Source organism: Macaca nemestrina, chromosome 10 (assembly GCF_043159975.1).
Source record: "Macaca nemestrina isolate mMacNem1 chromosome 10, mMacNem.hap1, whole genome shotgun sequence".
NCBI lineage: Eukaryota > Metazoa > Chordata > Mammalia > Primates > Cercopithecidae > Macaca > Macaca nemestrina.
Genome location: NC_092134.1, coordinates 28,026,514 through 28,041,892, shown reverse-complemented (window position 1 = coordinate 28,041,892; position 15,379 = coordinate 28,026,514). Strand labels below are relative to the sequence as shown.

The following is a 15,379-nucleotide window of genomic DNA, read 5'->3' as shown; positions in this document are numbered from 1 at the left end:
CTGCTTAGGAACAAATTCCTTAATATCTCTGTGCTTCATTTCCTTGTGCAAAAGATGGGATGATAATGACAGTATGTAGCTTATAGGTTGAGGATTAAATTTGCATAAAACACTTTATATATTAGGAAACAGTAAATATTAGCTACTATTTGTGTATACTATAAACGTTAGCTCTTACTATATAACTTATTTGTACTCTTATAGGTAGAAATAAACTTGGCATATAAGCATTAGGTGTTACTACTATTTTAGGTGGAACGATTGAAACTAAAGTCTGTATTTAAGTGGGTGTCTAAAGAACTATTCCTTGTTAAGTGGCTCAGGCAGATGTAGACAAGGTAAGGAAGGCCCTGTTCTTCCCTAAAGAAAGTAGTCTGATGAGTATGTGAGGCTAAATCAGCCTGGGAAGTGGGAATTGGTAAGAATAGCTGGCTTCTAAAAAGGTCCCGTTTCCTCTCTTCCTGCCTTTCATTTACCATGGCACTTGTTAATCTTTCAGAGCACTTTAATGTGTATTAATACAATTTCAGTAAGTGGAGAAAAGGGGCAAATCATCCACTAGTTCTAAGTTTTAAAATTATTTAAAAATACTCAATGCATACAAGGTATATAATATGTATTATACTATTTGAAGAATGAAAATAAAGCACTTGGAAAGAAGCTACCATATCCTTTAAGAACACCTCGCTCCTACAGTTTCTGCCCGAGGAAACCATGTGAGGGTTTGGTGTTAACCATTCTCTTGCTCTTCCCTTGTTTTACAACTGATTGTATATTCCTAACTGTTGATAATATTGTTATGTTTCAGTTTTTAAACTAAATATAAATGGGATATTATATGCTTCTGTAACTTTTTCAGTATTATTTTAAAAATTCATCCACGTTGATGCATATAGCTGTAGTTGAGCATTTCATTACGTGAATACAGCTATCTTCTGTCGATGACATCTGGGTGGTTTTCACTTTTGGGATATTGTAAACAACGATGCTGTAATCATTATTGAACGTGTCCCTGGGTCCAGGTGTTTCGAGTTTCTCTGGGCTGTGTACCTGCAAGTAAAACTGCTAGGTAGTAGGGCAGGTGCCCTTTCAATGTATTGGACAGAATGCCATACTGTTGTTTCATCCCAGCAGCAGAGGAGATTCCCCTTTGCTCCATTTCTGCCAACAGCTGAATTTTTGCAGTCTGCTGAATATAAAATGTTTCTGTGGTTTTAATTTGCATTTTCCTGATTACTATAAGGAGTCTGTTTCTGTTTATGAGCACTTTTGTCTTTTTTAATGTATGAAATGCCTTCATGACTTTTTTTCAATTTATCTTTCTACCTGTAGGAGTATTTTATATATTCTGGATGCTAATTTTTTGTTGGTCTTGTGTGCTTGCTAGCAGCTTTGGTTTAGTTGTGTGTTTTCATTCTCTGTGGTGGTTTTTGATGAAGTTAGTTTTAGTGGACTGAATTTCAGTCTTTTTATTTTTCCCTAATGATGCGCATGCTTTGTGTTTTATTTAAGCCGTGCAGTCTTTTAAAATGGTGGATTAATAAAACAACTTTTATACTCCAAAATTAGGTTAACATCATAGGATCCATTTGAAATGTATACAGAAATGTATCGTGTTTCAGTTTTCAAACTAATAATTGTTTAGGACTTGAGTGAGATTATACCCCTCTCCCAAAAAAGTCTAAGCAAGAAAAAAAAAAAAACGTTCAGGGGACTGTGGCTCTTGCAGTCTGTCAGAGAACCAGTTGATCTAAAGCAGGTATGTCATACAAATTTGTAACGCATTAGTGAACAATGAATTAATAATTTTATGGTGCATAATTTCATACTGGCTTAGACTGACTCACTATGTCTTTTATGGTGTATACATTTCAAATGGATCCTATGATGTTAACCTAATTTTGGATTACAAAAGTTATTTTATTAATCCACCATTTTAAAAGCAACACCTTTAAAAATTTTAGCAATGGGATCACATATTCTACTCATGTTGACTGGAAGTATTTTTTGATACTATATCCCCTCTGTGATTTCATTATGCCCTAGTTTTTGGGAAATTGAATGTTAAAGCTATGGAGCTGACTGACTTTAGTTTTCTTCCAGGGATGTTCCAGAAAATAACAACAAACGAAAGAAACAGAATAATTTTTATTGCTAGGTTAATTCATTACAAAGATAATAATAGTCTGTTGAACTTAGTTACAGTTAAACACACTGTACCAATTCAAAATCATTATACTAGTTTCATAGAGAGGAGGGATGGGGGAGTGGGCTGGGGTTCCAGGAATTGGAAGTATCAGGGTGGAAATAGGAACTTTATACCAAGCCCCATGACCAGCTGTGCTTCAAGTGAGTTTTAAAATTAATTGGTCCCTTCCTTGAGGAGGGTCTGGCTCAGAAGAAACAGGAACTGGTAGAGCTGCACCCTGTCCACAGTGATCCACTACTAAAAGTACTCATACCTAGGAGGACCTTAAACTTCTGAATGCTGGTTCAGTAACCTCCACTGTAAAATCAAACATCTTTTGTGGTATTCATTTTTTTATTGCTTGATGTCTGGAACAGTTATTGGAACTAGACCTGCATCACGCATCTCTACTAGTGCTTGGGCCTCAAAGCAGTGCTCATCGCCTAACTGCACAAAGAAATGCTATTAGGTCCAATTATGAGATAAGCTGAATTATAAATACACAATTTTCAGAACGACAGGCACTTAAAGCTCATTAAGTAAAATACAAAAATAGATTATATTAATAGGAAATATTTAGTGTTCATCAAATTGTAAATCTAGGCTTTTGCCATTTTTTAAAAAGGATACTGGCAACTGAAAAGAGATGACATTCATATGAACAATGCATTTTTCAAACTTTTGTTCTGAGCGCTGAACAATCTTAAGAAATCTTAGCGCGATCTAAGAAAAAAGACTTACCACAAAGCACCTAAAATAACATTTGTAGATGGGTGGGAACGCTGTCAACCATTTCTTAGTTTCCCTCCCAAGTCTCAGTATCAAGGCATCAAGATTACATTCCACAAACGATTGTCAGCCTTCGGAAATCAGGTCAGTGTGCCTGTATGTCAGAGAAGTTGAAAACCCTTAGGAGGTAGCTCTCCTTCCTGTTTGCTCTTCCCCTACAGGCGCAAGTGAGTTACGCTTCAGATTCTGCGCCTCTATGTTCACTTGAATTTCCATCATTGTCATCTGGTTGATCGTTTAACAGTACATATTTTCCATCATTGGTTAGTGGTATGGACAGCATTAATTGAGCCAGTGCTTCTGGATCCTGAAGTTAGGAGAGTTTAAGAGGGAAAAAAGAAAAGGCTTAAGATGCATTTAAACCCCTTTGGCCTGGCTTTCAATATGTTGTGTAATCTAGTCTTATTTCTCCTGACTCTTTTGTATGTGTGCCTTCAGCTGAGTCTCCTTGCTTCTCAAACTCAGGCATGTCACTTCTAAAATCTAGACTGTTTTCCTCTGAGCCAAAATATTGTTTACATAGTCAATTCATATCATCTTTCCAAAGATTCCATAGAGGAACTTCCTTCACATAACTTTTGTCTTCTATATCTTTAAACTCCTTTCTTTTCTCACATTTAATCTATACCAGAAGTTGGCAAACAATGGTCATTTGGCTAACCACTTGATTTTTATTGGAAAACAGCTGTGCCCATTTATTTACATACTGTCCATGCTGCTGCTTTTTTTAAATGTTTTTTTTGGGGGGGAGGGGAGACAAGAGTCTCGCTCTGTTGCCCAGGCTGGAGTGCAGTGGTGTGATCTCAGCTCACTGCAACCTTTGCCTCCCGGGTTCAAACGATTCTCGTGTCTCAGTCTCCCGAGTAGCTGGGACTACAGGTGTGCGCCACCACACCCGGCTAATTTTTGTATTTTTAGTAGAGATGGGGTTTCACCATGTTGGCCAGGCTGGTCTTGAACTCCTGACCTCAGGTGATCCTCCTGCTTCTGCCTCCCAAAGTGCTGGGATTACAGGCATGAGCCACCACGTCTGGCCTGCTTTTGTCTTATAATAGCAGAGTTGAATTTGTTGCAAGGGAGATAGCCAAAAACAAAAGGCCCTTTATAGAAAAAGTTTGCCAACTTTTGACCAATGCCATTAAATACTAGTTTGCAGTGCTTGCCATTATTTCATGTATGTGGACTTAGTCCTTGGTCTTCCTTACCTCTCCAACAGACTGAACTGCACTAATATGGTAGCCACTAGCTACATGTTACTATGTAAATTTGAGTTAAATTTAAAAATCCAGTTCCTCAGTTACACTAACCATATTCAATTGGCATATTAAATTGTGCAGATATAAATCATTTCCATTATTGCAGAAAGTTCTGTACATTGCTGAACTAGAAGCCCCCTGGGGGCAGGGACTGGGACTGTATCTGTCTTCTTCACTACTATAATTCTGGAGCTTTTCTTATACAAACTAGGCTCTCAAAAATTTGCTGAATGAACAAAAGATTAGAAGCTGCTGAAAGACAGGGAGGTCTCAGAGTCCTCATTTCTTAAAAGCTCCCAGGTGATGTCTGTCAATGCTGTGGGGCATGTGATCATACTCTGAGAAGCAAGGCCTTAGAGCACATGGTGGGTCCTTATCTATCATCTTAATCTGAAAGAAAGGAAATCTAGCCAACTAGTATGCAAGCAAGAAAACAGATAAGCAAGAGCTCCAGCAGTTATAAGAAGTCCTCATGTGTTAACAGTGAACATGGAACCAGCTGATCAAAAATGTCTGGTGGTTAGAATACTTAAAAGGAAATCCCAAACTTGGCCACACTTTCCAGTGAACATCACTTTTCTTTTTGGAAAGACTCTTAGTATGTGTACACAGATGTGTTTTGAGTAGCTACTAAACCAGCACTAGAATGCATCTTACCTTCTGAACCGCAATAATTTCTTTTCCCAAATTAATAGCATAACATATCTGCAAAAGACAAGAAAAGTAGTGACTGGCAAAGGTAGAGAAGGATAAAATTTTAGAACAAATGTGATTTTGAAGTACAGTGAGGTCACTGTGCTCACTGTTCCCACTTGGGAACACAGGACCTGGCTGCAGAGCATCACATAGGGCTGGGGGCATTTGCATCCAACTGTCCTGACCTCTGTTGCCAATTTATGCCATACAAAAAATATTCCAGGTAAGTGAAACTCAGGTTAATTCCAATGTTTAAAGTTTTTAATAGGAATTTTTTTTCTCTCTTAAATGTATTTAGCCATGACATGTTCATATACACAGTGGCAAACATAATTTACTGAAAGAAGAATTGGTTAATTGTGATAAATTCTAACTCGCAGATATAGTCAAAAGTTTTTCATACTAAACCAACAGCTTGTGTGTACTTTTCTTTTTTTTTTTTTTTTGAGACGGAGTCTCGCTCTGTCGCCCAGGCTGGAGTGCAGTGGCCGGATCTCAGCTCACTGCAAGCTCCGCCTCCCGGGTTTACGCCATTCTCCTGCCTCAGCCTCCCGAGTAGCTGGGACTACAGGCGCCCGCCACCTCGCCCGGCTAGTTTTTTGTATTTTTTAGTAGAGACGAGGTTTCACCGTGTTAGCCAGGATGGTCTCGATCTCCTGACCTCGTGATCCGCCCGTCTCGGCCTCCCAACGTGCTGGGATTACAGGCTTGAGCCACCGCGCCCGGCTTGTGTGTACTTTTCTAATATCTTCCTTGGTTTGCTCTCTGAGACTAAATTATTCTCTACTGTAGCTTTTGCCTTAATTTTTTTTAAAGAACAAATTCGAGGGGAACTGCTTTCAACATTTCCTTATATCCTGACTAAATAATATGTCTTGCCATCAGAGTTCTTCCTCATTCACCCTATTCTGGTTGGTAGGTATTTTCCACAGAGAAATTTAAATCGAGTTTTCTTTCAGTGAGGCCTTCTTAGGAGGTATTAACTGAACTCCTGGATGGAGACATGCAGAATAATCAACTAAATATCCAATGAGGTAATGCCAGAAAACTCTTTTAAAATGGACTTGTTTGGACTGAGATATTTATATTATGAGATCTTCACATGAAAAAGAGACCTTTTCGCCTTCTGAGTTGCTTTCAAAAATGTATGTACTCAGAGATTCTTCTCCAGTGGATTCAGGAATGCGGATGACAAAACCAACCAGTCTCTTGTTTTCTTGATGAGCAGCAAATTGTGTGACACTGGTAAGTTCAAACTGGGGGAAAAAAAAAGGAAACAGATCATACAACTACTAGAATTAAAAACTGACAAGGTTACTCTCTGGAAAAGTCATGAGAAAAAGTGTCCTATTAGTGGCAGATCTTTATTAAGTGCCTAGGCTGTGTTTAAGGTAGATACAAAGGTGAATTAAGGAGTAATCACTAATGAACCTGTATGAGGTACTTACATTGGCCCTTGATACTTGAGTCTGTGGATCTATCAACCTGAAATTTTAAAAGATACATTATATCACAAATGTTGGATAAACAGAATATTCCTAGAAGAGTTTGTAGAAGTCCAGAATAAAATAAAACAAATTCCCCCAAATAGAGAGAGAGAGAAAGCCTGTTTGAGGATGAGGCAAGATAGCTCTGTGTGACCGCATGTCCTGCTTTCTGCCTTTACGGAACCTGTGTAGCTAGAGCTCAGGGTATCTATCATGGAAGATTATACAGCAACTTACCCAAAAAGACAGCATTATAATTCTCAATAGATCTGCTATATAATATGGATGGATTATATTCTGTACAGCCTCCCTCTCAGCAAACATCCATTGGCAACTTTAATGTCCCTGGAGTACTAGATCAACTTAGTCTAAATTTAACATTCTTGAAAAAGATGGGGTAGGGGTGAGAGAATACTGAAGGGCTTTTGACTCTTCAGTTTGGGTAAAAGAGGAATAATATTTAACAAGGTATTCCAGAATATATTTCCTTTTTTTTTTTTTTTTTGTATTTACTATTTATTTATTCTGAGACAGAGTCTTGCTGTCACACAGGCTGGAGTACAGCAGTGCAATCTTGGCTCACTGCAACCTCTGTCCCCCAGGTTCAAGTGATTGTCCTGCTTCAGCCTCCCGAGTAGCTGGGATTACAGGTGTCAGCCACCATGCCCGGCTAATTTTTGTATTTTTAGTAGAAATGGGGTTTCACCATGTTGGCCAGGCTGGTGAACTCCTGACCTCAGGGGATCTGCCTGCCTCAGTCTCCCAAAGTGCTGGGATTACAGGCATGAACCACCACGCCGGGCCTTCAGAATATATTTCTTTTTTTTTGTTTTGTTTTGTTTTGTTTTTTGAGACGGAGTCTCACTCTGTCGCCCAGGCTGGAGTGCAGTGGCGCGATCTCGGCTCACTGCAAGCTCCGCCTCCTGGGTTTACGCCATTCTCCTGCCTCAGCCTCCTGAGTAGCTGGGACTACAGGCGCCCGCCACCGCGCCCTGCTAATTTTTTGTATTTTTAGTAGAGACGTGGTTTCACCGTGGTCTCGATCTCCTGACCTTGTGATCCGCCCGCCTCGGCCTCCCAAAGTGCTGGGATTACAGGCGTGAGCCACCGCGCCCGGCCCAGAATATATTTCTTTAACAGTATTTTAAGCATCATCTAATAATCAGGTTGACATATCCTAGAAAATAAACTATATGAGAATTTATTCCTATCTAAGTAGGTATAAATTTCTACTGTATTGTACTCGTGTTGGAATAATTAACATGGTATTATAAATTATTACTATACGTTTTATAGGTCAAAGCAAAAATATAGTTTGTGGAGAAAATGGTTATGATTCCATTTATCTGTTAAATGCTCAGATCTATAGAGATGGCAATTTTAGTGGTTAGTGGTTTCCTAGGGGATAATGGATATTCTTTCTGAGGTGATGAAATGTTCTAAAATTGATTAGTGGTGATGGTTGTACAACTCTGAATATACTAGAAACCATTGAATTGTACATTTAAATTGTATGATACGTGAATTATATCTCAGGAAAACTGTTACCTCCCCCCGACCAAAAGGCTACAGTTTGAAATACATGCAGTTATACTTATTAAACCGTAAGACTTATCAGAGAACTCGAGATTGAGTGTTCTATCCTGGCCCCTCACCTGATCTTATGCAAGTCACCGGGACTTCTTAAAACTGGTTCATCTGTAAAACTGTGGTAAGAATCCCCACTTCCAAGAGGTGGTTATACAGTTAATGAGAAATGTGTATGGGAATTTAAGTAGACAAAGCTTAAGAAATGTTACTTTTATGTCCCTATTAATGGGTATGAATTTAATTTTTTGAATATAGATCATAAACAATTTCCCTCAAGTTGGAATAACTTTCATAGGTATTTTGTAAAATTCCCTTATAAGTGAAAACTTAATACATGCATATTTTGTGGGTCACTTTTAGAAGTTTGCTGTTTAAATCAGGTAGCCTAGATTTCTCTTTTTTTATTATTATACTTTAGGTTCTGAGATACATGTGCAGAACGTGCAGGTTTATTTCATAGGTATATATGTGCCATGGTGGTTTGCTGCACCCATCAACCCATCATCTACATTAGGTATTTCTCCTAATGCTATCACTCCTCTTGACCCCACCCACCAACAGGCCCCAGTGTGTGATGTTCCCCTCCCTGTGCCTATATGTTCTCATTGTTCAGCTCCTACTTGTGAGTGAGAACATGTTGTCATTGATTTTCTGTTCCTGTGTTAATTTGCTGAGAATGATGGTTTCCAGCTTCATCCATGTCCCTGCAAAGGACATGAAGTCATTCTTTTTTATGGCTGCATAGTATTCCATGGTGTATATGTGCCACACTTTCTTTATCCAGTCTATCATTGATGGGCATTTGGGTTGGTTCCAAGTCTGCTATTGTGAATAGTGGTGCAATAAACATAATGTGCATGTGTCTTTATAGAATGATTTATAGTCCTTCGGGTATATACCCAGTAATGGGATTGCTGGGTCAAATGGTATTTCTAGTTCTAGATCCTTGAGGAATCGCCACACTGTCTTCAACAATGGTTGAACTAATTTACACTCTCACCAACAGTGTAAAAGCGTTCCTATTTCTCCACATCCTCTCCAGCATCTGTTGTTTCCTGACTTTTTAGTGATTGCCATTCTAACTAGTGTGAGATGGTATCTCATTGTGGTTTTGATTTGCATTTCCCTAATGACCAGTGATGATGAGCTTTTTTTCACATTTGTTGTCCACATAAATGTATTCTTTGGAAAAGTGTCTGTTCATATCCTTCACCCACTTTTTGATGGGTTTATTCTTGTAAATGTGTTTAAGTTCTTTATAGATTATGGATATTAGCCCTCTGTCAGATGGATAGCAAAAATTTTCTCCCAGTCTGTATGTTGCCTGTTCACTCTGATGATAGTTTCTTTTGCTGTGCAGAAGCTCTTTAGTTTAATTAGACCCCATTTATCAATTTTGGCTTTTGCTGCCATTGCTTTTGGTGTTTTAGTCATGAACTCTTTGCCCATACCTATGTCCTGAATGGTATTGCCTAGGTTTTCTTCTAGGGATTTTATAGTTTTAGGTCTTACATTTAAATCTTTAATCTATCTTGACTTAATTTTTGTATAAGGTGTTAAAGAAGGGGTCCAGTTTCAGTTTTCTGCATATGGCTAGCCAATTTTCCCAACATCATTTATTAAATAGGGAGTCCTTTCCCCATTGCTTGTTTTTGTCAGGTTTTTCCAAGATCAGATGGTCGTAGATGTGTGTTGTTATTTCTGAGGGCTCTGTTCTGTTCCATTGGTCTATATCTCTGTTTTGGTACCAGTACCATGCTGTTTTGGTTACTGTAGCCTTGTAGTATAGTTTGAAGTCAGGCAGCATGATGCCTCCAGCTTTGTTCTTTTTGCTTAGGATTGTCTTGGCTATGTGGGCTCTTTTTTGGTTCCATATGAAATTTAAAGTAGTTTTCTTCTAATTGTTAAGAAAGTCAATGGTAGCTTGATGGGAATAGTACTGTTACTTTGGGCAGCATGGCCATTTTCACAATATTGATTCTTCCTATCCATGAGCATGGCATGTTTTTCCATTTGTGTCCTCTCTTATTTCGTTGAGCAGTGGTTTGTAGTTCTCCTTGAAAAGGTCCTTCACTTCTGTTGTAAGTTGTATTCCCAGGTATTTTATACTCTTAGTTAACAATTGTGAATGGGAGTTCATTCATGATTTGGGCTGTTTGTGTATCATTGGTGTCTAGGAATGCGTGTGATTTTTGCACAGTGATTTTGTATCCTGAGACTGCTGAAGTTGCTTATCAGCTTAAGGAGTTTTGGGGCTGAGATGATGGGGTTTTCTAAATATACAATCATGTCATCTGTAAACAGAGATAATTTACTTTTTCTCTTCCAATTTGAATATCCTTTATTGCTTTCTCTTGCCTGACTGCCCTGGCCAGAACTTCCAATATTATGTTGAATAGGAGTGCTGAGAGAGGGCATCCTTGTCTTATGCCAATTTTCAAAGGGAGTACTTCCAGTTTTTGCCCATTCAGCATGATATTGGCTGTGGGTTTGTCATAAACAGCTCTTATTATTTTGAGATATGTTCCATCAATACCTAGTTTATTCAGTGTATTTAGCATGAAGGGGTGCTGAATTTTATCAAAGGCCTTTTCAGCATCTATTGAGATAATCGTGGTTTTTGTCATTGGTTCTGTTTATGTGATGGATTACATTTATTGTTTTGCGCATGTTGACTGGCCTTGCATCCCGGGGATGAAGCTGACTTGATCATGGTGGATAAGCTTTTTAATGTGCTGCTGGATTCAGTTTGCTGGTATTTTATTGAGGATTTTCGCATTGATGTTCATCAGGGATACTGCCCTGAAATTTTCTTTTTTTGTTGTGTCTCTGCCAGGTTTTGGTATCAGGATGACGCTGGCTTCATAAAATGAGTTAGGGAGGAGTCCCTCTTTTTCTATTGTTAGGAATACTTTTAGAAGGAATGGTACCAGCTCCTCTTTGTAACTGTGGTGGAATTTGGCTGTGAATCCGTCTGGCCCTGGGCTTTTTTTGGTTGGCAGGCTATTAATTAATGCCTCAATTTCAGAACTTGTTATCGGTCTATTCAGGGATTTGACTTCTTCCTGGTTTAATCTTGGGAGGGTGTATTTGTCCAGGAATTTATCCATTTCTTCTAGATTTTCTAGTTTATTTGTGTAGAGGTGTTTATAGTATTCTCTGTTGGTAGTTTGATTTCTCTGGGATCAGTGGTGATATCTCCTTTAGCATTTTTTATTGTGTCTATTTGATTCTCTCTTTTCTTCTTTATTAGTCTGGTTAGTGGTCTATCAATTTTGTTAATCTTTTAAAAAAACCAGCTCCTGGATTCATTGATTTTTGAAGAGCTTTTCGTGTCTCTATCTCCTTCAGTTCTGCTCTGATCTTAGTTATTTCTTGTCTTCTGCTAGCTTTTGAATTTGTTTGCTCTTGCTTCTCTAGTTTTTTTGAGGTGGAGTTTTGCTCTTGTTGCCCAGGCTGGAGTGCAATGGCATGATCTCAGCTTCCTGCAACCTCCACCTCCCTGGGTTCAAGCGATTCTCCTGCTCCAGTCTCTCCAATAGCTGGGATTACAGGCGCCTGTCACCACACCTAGCAAATTTTTTGTATTTTTAGTAGAGACAGGGTTTCATCACGTTGGCCAGGCTGGTCTCGAACTCCTGACTTCAGGTGATCCACCTGCCTCGGCCTCCCAAAGTGTTGGGATTACAGGCATGGGCCACGGTGCCCAACCTAGTTCTTTTAATTGTAATGTTAGGGTGTCGACTTTAGATCCTTCCCACTTTATCCTGTGGGCATTTAGTGCTATAAATTTCCCTCTAAACACTGCTTCAGCTGTGTCCCAGAGATTCTGGTACGTTGTGTCCTTGTTCTCATTGGTTTCAAAGAATTTATTTATTTTTGCCTGAATTTCATTATTTATTTACTCAGTAGTCATTCAGGAGCAGGTTGTTCAGTTTCCATGTAGTTGTGCAGTTTTGAATGACTTTCTTACTCCAGAGTTCTAATTTGATTGCACTGTGGTCTGAGAGACAGTTTGTTGTGATTTCTGTTCTTTTGCATTTACTGAGTAGTATTTTACTTCCAATTATGTAGTCAATTTTAGAATAAGTGCGATGTGGTGCTGAGAAGAATGTATATTCTGTTGATTTGGGATGGAGCGTTCTGTATTTGGTCCAGAGCTGAGTTTAAGTCCTGAATATCCTTGTTAATTTTCTGTCTTGTTTATCTAATATTGACAGTGGGATGTTAAAGTCTCCCAATATTATTGTGTGGGAGTCTACGTTTCTTTGTCGGTCTCTAAGAACTTGCTTTATGAATCTGGGTGCTCCTGTATTAGGTATATATATATTTAGTATAGTTAGCTCTTCTTGTTGCACTGATCCCCTTACCATATGTAATGCCCTTGTCTTTTTTGATCTTTGTTGGTTTCAAGTCTGTTTATCAGAGACTAGGATTTCAACCCCTGCTTTTTTTTCTTTTGTTTTTTTGCTTTCCATTTGCTTGGTAAATCTTCCTCCTTCCCTTTATTTTGAGCCTATGTGTGTCTTTGCACATGAGATGGGTCTCCTGAATACAGCACACTGATGGGTCTTGCCTCTTTATCCAATGTGCCAGTCTGTGTCTTTTAATTGGGACATTTAGCCTGTTTACATTTAAGGTTAATATTGTTATGTGTGAATGTGACCCGGTCATTATGATGGTAGCTGGTTATTTTGCCTATTAGTTGATGCAGTTTCTTCATAGTGCTGACGGTTTTTACATTTTGGTATGTTTTCGCAGTGGCTGGTACTGGCTTTTCCTTTCCATTTAGTGCTTCCTTCAGGAGCTCTTGTAAGGCAGGTGTGGTGGTGACATCATCCTTCAGCATTTACTTGTCTGTAAAGGATTTTATTTCTCCTTCGCTTATGAAGCTTAGTTTGGCTGGATATGAAATTCTGGGTTAAAAATTCTTTAAGAATGTTAAATGTGTGCCCCCACTCTTTTCTGGGTTGTAGGGTTTCTGCAGAGAAATCTGCTGTTAGTCTGATGGGTTTCCCTTTGTGGGTAACCTGACCTTTCTCTCTGGCTGCCCTTAACATTTTTTTCTTCATCTCAACCTTGGTGAATCTGACGATTATGTGTCTTGCAGTTGCTCTTCTTGAGGAGTATCTTTGTGGTGTCTTCTGTATTTCCTGAATTTGAATGTTGGCCTGTTTTGCTAGGTTGGGGAAGTTCTCCTGGAGAATATCCTGAAGAGTGTTTCCTAACTTGGTTCCATTCTCCCTGTCACTTTCAGGTACACCAATCAAAAGTAGGTTTGGTCTTTTCACATAGTCCCGTATTTCTTAGAGGCTTTGTTCATTCATTTTCATTCTTTTTTCTCTAATCTTGTCTTCACACTTTTATTTCATTAAGTTAATCTTCAATCTCTGGTATCCTTTCTTCCACCTGATCAGTTTGTCTACTGATACTTGTGTATGCTTCACACAGTTCTCGTGCTGTGTTTTTAATCTCCATCCATAGGCTGTACCCACTGTCTAACCAGTCCCAATGAGATGAGCGGGGTACCTCAGTTGGAAATGCAGAAATCACCTGCCTTCTGCGTTGGTCTCGCTGGGAGCTGCAGACTGGAGCTGTTCCTATTCAGGCATCTTGTCTGAGAATTGATTTTTCTTTTTCAATCTTCTGATTTTCTGTGATTCCACTGCAGGGGTATGTTTACCGTGGTGACATATGCATAGCGTCAGATTTATCATTAATGATGTTTAGTGTCTTCATAACTTTGTGCAGCCATTACCACTATCTAGTCCTAGGACATTTTTATCATCCCAGAGGAAACTTCATCTCCATTAAGAAGTTACTCATTCCTCCTCCCACCCTCTGGCAATCTCCAGTCTGTCTTCTGTCTCTATGGATTTGCCTATTCTGGATATTTCATATAAACAGAACCCTACAGTATGTTGCCTTTTATATCTGGCTTCCTTCACTTAGCACAATGTTTTCATCATTCATCCATGTTGTAGCACATATCGGTCCTTTGTTCCTTTTTAAGGCCAAATAATATTCCATCATACGTATATACAGATGGAGTATCCTGTATCTGAAATTGTTTTGGATTTCAGCTTCTTTTTCAGATTTTAGAATACTTGCATTATATTTACCAGGATGAGCATCTCAAAATCCAAAATGCTCCAATGAGCATCTCCTTTGAGCATCAAGTTGGCACTCAAAAAGTTTCAGATTTTGGAACATTTGAGATTTCCCCATTTGGAATGCTCAACTCTACCATATTTTGTTGATCCATTCATTTGCTGTTGGGCATTTGTATTATTTCCACCATTTGGATATCATGAAAAGGACTGCTATGAGCATTTGCGTATAAGTTTTTGTTTGAACACCTGTATTTAATTCTTTTGGGTAACTACCCAGGAGCCCACCAAACTATTTTTTCACAGCAGCTGAACCATTTTATATTCCCACCAGCAATGGGTTCCAGTTTCTTCACATCCTTGTAAACGCTTATTTTCCATTAAATATATATGAGATATATAAATATATATATGAGATATATAAATATATACACATCTATGAGACAGAGTGTGCATGTGCCATCTTGATATGGAGTGACATATCTCATTGTGGATTTGCTTTGCATTTCCTTAATAACACATAGCATCTTTTCATGTGCTCATTGGCCATTTGTATATGATCTTTGGAGAAATGTCTATTTCAAGTCCTTGGTCCATTTTTTAATTGGGTTGTCTTTCTGTTGAGTTTTATAAGAGTTCTTTGTGTATTTTGTGTACTACATCCATATTAGATAGAATTTGTGAATACTTTTTTCCCATTCTGTAGGTTGTCTTTTCATTTTGATGTGCTGTGGTTTTTCACAGTACTTTTACATATATTTTCCTTTGATCTTTTTGGTGGAAATTATTCCAGGACCATTAGGATTATAAGAACCATGAGCCCATTTCTGTAAAAGGTCCAGGACATACTGAAAGAAAAGCTTTAAGTAAATATAAGGTTTTATTAATAAGAACTTAATTCTCAGATGACGTTCATAATAAATGAAAAGAATGGGCTTAATGAATGGAAGAAGCTATATCCTGATTTTTGCTGTAGTCCTAGTTACCTTTTTTGAAGCTAACGTTCATTGAGCACTTTTAATGGGCCACTGAATTGTAAATGTTTTACATATATTAGCACATTTATTCCTCATGACATTTATTTCTCATGACAACAGTGGAGGGTGTGAATAGTTATTTTCATTTTACAGCTGAAAAAACTGAGGTGCAGAGCCTCCAAAACTTGCTTAAGGTCACATAACTAAGAAATGCTGAAGCCAGGAGTAAACTGAGACATTCTGGCTCTAAAGCAGTGCTGTCCCTGAGAAATGTAATGGAAGCCTT

The 15,379-nt window shown here is 38.5% G+C and overlaps 1 protein-coding gene across 5 annotated transcripts in view; it reads right to left on the bottom strand.

Moving 5' to 3' along the window:
* Positions 1–2,129: 2,129 nt before the first annotated feature.
* LOC105497703 (adaptor protein, phosphotyrosine interacting with PH domain and leucine zipper 2) overlaps positions 2,130–15,379 on the bottom strand; it is a 62,543-nt gene continuing 49,293 nt past the window's right edge. For 4 of the 5 annotated variants that reach the window (XM_011768988.3, XM_011768990.3, XM_024797933.2 and 1 more), the window contains 4 exons: positions 6,378–6,414; positions 6,045–6,185; positions 4,891–4,938; positions 2,130–3,284 (listed from right to left, as the gene is read on the bottom strand). In XM_011768988.3, coding sequence (XP_011767290.2) covers positions 3,150–3,284; positions 4,891–4,938; positions 6,045–6,185; positions 6,378–6,414 — 361 coding nt within the window. In that variant the 3' untranslated portion in view covers positions 2,130–3,149. The remainder of the gene's footprint in view (positions 3,285–4,890; positions 4,939–6,044; positions 6,186–6,377; positions 6,415–15,379) is intronic. The other variant, XM_024797934.2, reaches the window with a different exon arrangement.